Here is a 7820-nt window from a genome sequence, read left to right as displayed (position 1 = left end):
TTTTTTTTCGGTTCGGTTTTTCAGTTATTTTTTTTTCCGGTTTTCTCGTTTTTCTCAGTTTATCGATTTTTTTCTCACCCCTACCTTTTGGTAAGCTTCTGGTCATTTGCCAACAACATGGAATCATGCACAGTGCAATTTGCATGCAATAATGTACAGAGGACACCTTTTACCAAGAGCTTATCCGCATCTTCTCGCTGTTGTGTAAATCGTACCTTGTTTGGATAAATCGGTCAATTAACATAAAAAAATATAATTAAATACTGAAATAATATAAAATGAATTTTTTTAGGTAAAATAATGCAATTTCAAAATATTACCATTCAGAAATATAATATTTTAATAATATCATAATTGAAAAACATGATGTTTGATACATAGTCAAGTTTCAGAATCATGATATTTTCTTAATATTTAATGTTTTGGCTTCCGTAAGGTTTTGAGTTATTTTCGTATTTTAAGTTTGAAAAAATTTATAAAATTATAATTTTTATTAATTTAAAATTTTATTTATTTTATGATTTTAAAAAGTTAAAATATTTATAATTTTATCAAAATTTAGATAAAGTTTTTTCTATATAAAAACTATATCTAAAATTTTGTCTTGCTTAAAAAAACATGCAAAAAAAAAACAATAAATACATTAAATAAATTCTATCTAAACTCAACATATTATTATATTTTATAATCACAAGTAGCCTTAGGAATACATGCACCCACACACCCAAAACAAATATAAAATAATTCAATAATACAATATTTAAGTAACTTAAAATATATAAATATAAATCATATATTTATCTACATTTACATCGTATGTTGGATGATTTGAGCTTATCAGTAATGTGATTAAATCCAACTCTTGCTCCTGCTTGAGTTTTCTCATTTTTTATCATGATATCATCTAGAGTTTGTTTATTTTAAAAAAATTTAAATTTAGTATGACAAATATTTAACCCCCTGTATTTTATGATGTGAATTTCACTTTTTTCATAAGTGCTACAAAGATTAAAAACAGTTTTATTACTATATCACAGTAAAAAACCAACTTAATATTAATAAAATAATAATTTTAAATTAATGTAATGCTTCCAAAACATATTATATAATTTTCATGATTCAAAAACATAAATAACATATGCTTCAAAAACATGATAATGTCAAACTATATCATTTCAGTAACTGTGTCATAACCCTAGTTAAGTGTGTTAATCTGACTAAAACAACCACCTTGTTTTACCTTTTGTTAAGGAGTACTTGATGTACCTTGCAATTTCTATCTTGGCCCAGTACTGTTCACGCGGAAATCTAGTTCTTTAGTTTCAAAAAGTAGATTCAGGACCTGGTACAAATAAACTGCCGTCCCCTTCGGTGGAGCCCCATGACTTTTGGACAGTGGAACACCTTACTCTCATTTTTCTACGAACACATGCTCGAGGCGTAGAAGACAAAAAAGGTAGATAGACGCTTTGCCTTTCCATTTTGTTTGAAAAAACGAGGTCTAGAGTGATTGACTCGTGAGTCATGACAGCAAAAGAATTTACTCACCACAGTGGATAACTCTCATCTTACACCAAACAATATTCTACTTTCGTTGTCGACATGCTTTCTTTCACTGTATATTATAGAGCTGCGCAAGTGCTTATTTTGGCATCCTAATGCAAAGCTAAAGGGTGGCAATCAGTAAATAGGAATGTCCATAACGGTTAGTTTTCCATGAACTAGTTCAGAGTTTGGAACTTGGAACTGCAGAATTCTGGTACGTCTTTTGACTGTCCACAGTAAAGAGAGAAATAGCTGAAGAATGCTTCTTTTGCAACAAAATGGTGCTGTCCACAATGCCCTACGTTAGTTGAACATAGATTTTTTGTAATGGATTACTAAAAAGTGTTGCAAAACACTAGCAGAACTTTCAAATTTGTTGAAAAAGATCGACTTGAATATTGCAGCATCCAGAACCCACCATGATTCAAACAACTATATATGGACAGTGAGTTCAACCGGATGTTGTTTGATTTTTCTTAGTGAAGCCCTGTAGATGATGAAATCACATGCTATAGATCCAATGCCATGAGCATTGAGGAGAGTATTGCGTTCAAGAAAATGCCTTATTTGTCATTTGGTTAAACAAAATAACAGGAATTAAAAACATGTTATCACAGACATATATGCAATCGTTGAAAGTAAATTGCTCGAGTTTATACCATACAGTAGCATTAATTTTATTTGTTTCTGTTAAAGAAGGTTTAAACGCCCATTTCAGTGCAATAAACTCTCTCATAGACAATTACAAACCTCTCTAATTACCCAAGAAATTACTCACGGCAATATTGGATAAGCATCGAAGATCTTATTAGTGAGTGGGAAACACACTGACATCATCCAAGACAGGGCCACACATGTGACCGTAATCATGTAACTTGGTATGATAATATGCACTGTAAAATGTAATCCTTGTCCTAGCTGAAATTGCCTGGAACCTCAAAATTGCAGTCTTGTATCCACCTTTTCCCTGTGAGACGTAGGGAACTTTGACAGTTTCCTTGGCAGCAAATGCCTCAACCATCATTGATCCATGGCAAGCATTCTTTGCATCTCCGACTGTGAATGTGAGGTTGTAGAATTTGTCAGGAATTGTCCTTATGATTTGTGCTACGGCACTCTCTCTCCCCGCTACTAATTCAATTGCCGCAAATCCTTCGGGCACAAAGAAATGCTTGCTGTCAATGTATTTTACTGGTTTGAGGGATTCAATGATCCAGCCAGGGAGGGGTGAAATTTGATCTTGTTGCTTGGGAGGGAGCAAGACACCTGTTGAGAAGTTCTTGAACATATGCGGACCAACTTCAAAGCCACCGTTTTTCACTAGGTTGCCTGTGTAGAAACAAAATGAAAAAACAATACTCACTTAGGTTGTCTGAAGAGAGCACATAAAACAACGTGTCTTCTGGAAATTCTAAAAATCCTGTAAATTCTATGATCTTACCTATAGTACGCCGGAGAGGTGGCATCTCCTTGATTGCAATAGCATCCAATATAGGACCACAAGAGGGGTCCTCTTGAATTCCGAGATTATGAAATGTGACCTTGACAACATCAGAAGTAGCCTTCCAAGCCAAGGAATAGGTGTCACCTCCATCGCTGCTATAAAGGGTCTGAAGAGGGAGGTCACTTGATTGGCCAGGGACTGAGACCCTTAGCACCTCATCCTGAGCACAGGTTCTGGTGGCTCCAAACGTGAGAGCATAGATTGAACCTCGTTTGAGAGTAAGATTTTGAGAGATAGATGCCTCATTGCCTAGCTTCACTGCATGGACCCCTCGAGGAACGGCTAGGAAGAAGCCACCTGGTTGTGGTCCGCCCGAGACATACTCTACTAAGCCATTGATTTCCCATTTGGGGAGTGAGTATTTTCCTATGATCACTGTTTTCTTGAGGTTTGATTTTGCTGGTGCCTCTTCAAAGTCCCCATTTTCAACAAGTCCTGCAAAATGTTACCCATGCCACCCAGTGCTAAAAATGACATTATATCACATGTAAATACTGAGCATTTCTTTGGTTAACTACCAAAAACATTGCACATAATCAAGTAAAGAGAGGTGATTTTTACCATCAAGAAGTGGAGGTGGACTAGCAGCATGAGCTAAGGAGAAAATGAGAGCAACGCAAAGAGAGAGAAACAGAGCCATTGTATTTATTTTGCTTGTCAAGGAGCAACTAGAAGTGGCCCTCAAAATAGGAAAAAAAGCTCCCAAGTGGGTATAAAAGAATAGCGAAATCTATTTGTATATTTATAGCACAACAAAAGCTGGATGCATTGAAGAAGGGAAATAATAGAAAACAACCCATGTTAACGTGTCATCAAATAGCCATGGGATGTTTTGGTCTGTCCCTCTTTTCAAAATCTAAGTCCCAAATTTCAACTGAGCTTCTTGACTCTTGTGGTTGGACCCTTCCTTGGTTGCCGTGATTTGCTCTCTTCCAGGACTTTTTTATTTAGATCTCATCTAAATCTTGATTCATTTGTTCCTTGTCCACACAAGCCGGTGATTATGCAAGTTTGATGCTTGATTTTGTAATGAGTATGCGTGATTAATGATTAAACCAGAGATGTACCAGTTTCTTGCGTCTTTAACTTTAGTTGATTTTACATTTTCACACTAAGATCTGCCTTCCACATAGAATTTATGTTGGTCGGCGTAATGCAAAGATGCCTGGCTTGATTATTTGACAGAAACAGATGGGCTCGTGTGAAATTGTGAAGGCAACACTACATTGCAGCTCTTGTATTAATTAAGGTCAGTGTTTGAACTGAAGGTAATTAATACGGGTTGTTAAGAAGTTAATGATATTGCTTGATGCTGCTAGTATCCTTAATTAAGGGATTTTATGAAGTGTAGCTCTTGTAATAATGATTTGAATTTCTTGTTCACCAAAATATTTGACTCCTAGCTAATTTTGAAAGACCTCTGCTCATGTATAAGCTATAAAATATCAACCAAGGCATTTACTTCAATTGTACACGGCCCTTTTCATCTGAAGTTATTTGACTCTGCTTTTTGGATAAAATAGTGCGATTGCGGTAAAGAGATTTACATACTTTTGAAATCTGGCCAGTGTTTTGCTGCTTGTGAATGGTGCATAACTGAATCATCTGACCCTCTAAACCAAGAACACCAAAGAATTAAGGTTACCTGCATAAACATGTCCCTTGTTCTGACGTTTACACATAGGGTGTGTCTACCGAACTTATGCTTTTGGAAATAGGGAGAAGTTGAGCTTGGCAGTGGACTTCCTGACATCAGGTCAATGTTGGTTCAACTATTTACTGTGTTCTACTTGTATAGCTTAGAGTTAAGATATATATATATATATATCGAAAATCAAGCTCTGGAAAACTTCCTTTACTATCGTATATATTTTACTATTCTATCATGTTTTAGGGTATATGGGAGAAGGATGTTGCTGTGGGTTCACCTCTACCTTGGTATTTGCCACTTGACAAAAATCAGTTTTCACTAAGCAGTTCCGGGTATATGCTGTTGGAAGATTCATCACAAAGAACATGGTACAAAGTATTGTGGTGATTTCTTTTGAACCAAAAGTTTTTATGATCATTTTGGCTGGCTAAAATATAGAGAGAATAGGATGAGGTCTGTAAAGCTGTAAATAGGAGCAATCGATTTCTTTTATGATTTCACATCAATCCAATGTGCATCTGTTCCTGAATCCTTACAAAGTGATCTATAAGTCACAGATTTCTAGCTCATTCAGGTCAAAATTTTAGATTTCTTGCGCCTTGCACCAGAAGGTTGTCAAAGAGTTCAGGCTTTCTTGGAGAAAGCAGCACTTGTTGAAGGTGTCAGGTAAATGCTTTCGTAATAGTTTGACTGCATATCCCAATCTTAAAGACCGATAAATGTTAGCCTGGCTACCGGATGCAATGCATTAAAATACAAACTAGATATCGTGAGTGCTTTTCATAATATGTCATTTTAATCTCATGAAGGCTACCCGCCTGGGTTCCTTCTGTCAATTTGATCATTCAATCTGGTTAACTATAATTTATTTTGGTAAGCATTGTGGATGTATTAGTCTCGTTTTCTTGAACAAACATTTATGCATGCACTCAGTGCATGATCATTTCTGTCCTTGATTCACGCATGATGGGGATCTTTACACCAATATACTTTTTCATTGCTCAGAAACCTCTGTTGACTGTTGTCGGTCAAAACCTGGAAGATGCTTCCAGGGTTTTTGCACATATTCTCCTTGATTGCTGTTATTTGTAATTGAAAACTGATTCTGGTGCATATTTGTTTCTTGGAAACCAGAGATAAGGATTTTCCATGCATAAGTTAATGTGTCCAACTTAACTATGTGCTGTTTTTTATTTAAGAAAAAAAGGTACATATTGGATTCAAATCCCTGTAATTTCCATGCCAGCTCGAATTTTACAGATGTAATATCTCTGATGATTAATTTTACTGATACATTTCAAGAAGTACCTAGATAAAGAACAGAAAGATTAACAAGTTTGGATTGAAGCTGAGTTTAGGATTATTTAGATAAAAATTTATAAATGAATATGATACAGGATCATATATGCGATTACCATTCGGGTTTAAACGAAAATCTGACATCTGGGAGGTATTTCCAGTAGCCATTCCTAGCTAAATGAAACCTCTGTAACATTTTCAGATTCAATTTCAGTCTAACATTATCAGTAAAATTTATAAAAACCCCAACAAGCGTTGACGATCACTATTCTTCTCAAGGAGAACAGGATAAAATGTAGTGACATCCCTCTGTGAGATCCCAACCAGCTGCTGGCTCCATGCAATGATACAAAGCAACGGATTTCCATATCAAACAAGAAAGCGGGGGAACAACACTAGACAGGGTTTTGTCACTGCATGAATCATGGGCATGACACAGATCATGGACAAATGAGTCCAATGATCACAACATAGCGCAGTTTCACTAGATGGAGGGTCCCAGATGGGCTATCCAAGCAGTCGTTTGGTGTACTCCAGTTGAGCTAAGGAAAGACAGCACCTCCAAGGGTTTCAATCGATTCCTTGATCTTCAATTCAAGGGAAAGAAGGGAGCGGTGGAGGTTTCTCTGGTTCATCTTCAGATTCTTCTGACACGGTATGGTCTTCTTCGTCTATGGGATTGTGGATTCTGTTCGGCAGGGCATCTTCATTTGAGATGGAAAGAGGAAGGAGGAAGGGATCGGATCATCAAGAAGGTACTCGAATAAAGATTCTTGAAGTTCAAGAAATATAGTTCTGATAGATACAGACTTGAATTTTGGGAACCATTCGTGAATCTGGCAACGGTTCACTTCTTCCTTCATTTCAGTAGTACAGGCCATTACCTTCGAGTCTCAAACGAACCCACTTCAGTTGCTTTCTTCGCCATCTGGTATAGGAAAACACAATCAGAGCACTACAAGGGGAAATGCCATAAACAGTAGAGATCTCCGAGCCGTGCTATTGCCCAAGCAAAGCATCATACACTGAACTATCGAAAACAAAATATATGCCACAGCAGCAATATGCAAGGACAAAGACAAGAGAATCATCATCATCATCATCAGAGGGCTTAATTTAGGGCTCAGGTATTTAAATTCAACCAAAACTTTGAGAATAGATGTGATGCCCATATACCACGTCAGTGTTATGAAGAGATAGGATTAGATAAAAAGAATAGCCAAGATTTATGTATAGCAAGAAACTTCTCATTAAAGTGAAAACAAGAGATTCAAGGCTATTTAGACAGCATAGAAGCATTATGCTAATGTCCCTTCTTCATCATTTGCCATAGACCCTAATCCTCCCAAAGTTAAACTCAAGCAACCAGCCATTAATAGCAAGCATTCACTAGCCAGATTATCACCGCTTTAAAGCTCAATCATGGTTTTCACAGCTTCTGTCATTCCTGCTCAAGCAGACGTCAACGATACTCAACCTTTGGGGATTCTAACCCACTCAATGTAAATTATTTGACTTTGTCAAGAAAGCAATACAAATGACTTTGAAATAATAATAATAATAATAATAATAATAGAAATAAAATACCAAGCCTGTTAGAACCTCACACTTAACAAGTTGAGCGATAAATTAACGAACCCGACCAAAGTCTTTCTACCTTGGAGAATGGGTCAACAAAGAAAACAAATGAGATTGAGGTTGCATTTAATTAGTGTTTTAAGATAAAAATAAGAGATATAAAAATAAACGGTTATATTTAAAAAATAAGAGATATAGTCCTGTTTTCATCTCTTTTATTTTTAAATAATGATTAAATATTAT

The 7820-nt window shown here is 36.0% G+C and overlaps 1 protein-coding gene across 1 annotated transcript; it reads right to left on the bottom strand.

The window, feature by feature from the left end:
• Window positions 1-2177: 2177 nt before the first annotated feature.
• Window positions 2178-3773, bottom strand: LOC105142230 (uncharacterized). Its single transcript, XM_011049753.1, has 3 exons — window positions 3611-3773; window positions 2987-3484; window positions 2178-2874 (listed from the first exon to the last, which is right to left on the bottom strand). The coding sequence occupies exons 1-3, from the start codon at window positions 3687-3689 to the stop codon at window positions 2354-2356; spliced, it is 1098 nt and encodes a 365-aa protein (XP_011048055.1). The 5' UTR covers window positions 3690-3773; the 3' UTR covers window positions 2178-2353.
• Window positions 3774-7820: the final 4047 nt, after the last annotated feature.

The sequence above is a fragment of the Populus euphratica genome, unplaced genomic scaffold, assembly GCF_000495115.2.
Source record: "Populus euphratica unplaced genomic scaffold, PopEup_1.0 scaffold138.1, whole genome shotgun sequence".
Lineage (NCBI taxonomy): Eukaryota > Viridiplantae > Streptophyta > Magnoliopsida > Malpighiales > Salicaceae > Populus > Populus euphratica.
This window is presented reverse-complemented; position numbering and strand designations above follow the sequence as displayed.

What these genes read in the sequence shown, in the direction of transcription:
- LOC105142230 (XM_011049753.1), bottom strand. Translation starts at nt 3,689, where the DNA reads ATGGCTCTGTTTCTCTCTCTTTGCGTTGCTCTCATTTTCTCCTTAGCT. An exon ending in TCCACCTCCACTTCTTGATG is followed by an intron (nt 3,485 to 3,610) that starts GTAAAAATCACC and finishes AACATTTTGCAG; the next exon opens with GACTTGTTGAAAATGGGGAC. An exon ending in ACCTCTCCGGCGTACTATAG is followed by an intron (nt 2,875 to 2,986) that starts GTAAGATCATAG and finishes GTTTCTACACAG; the next exon opens with GCAACCTAGTGAAAAACGGT.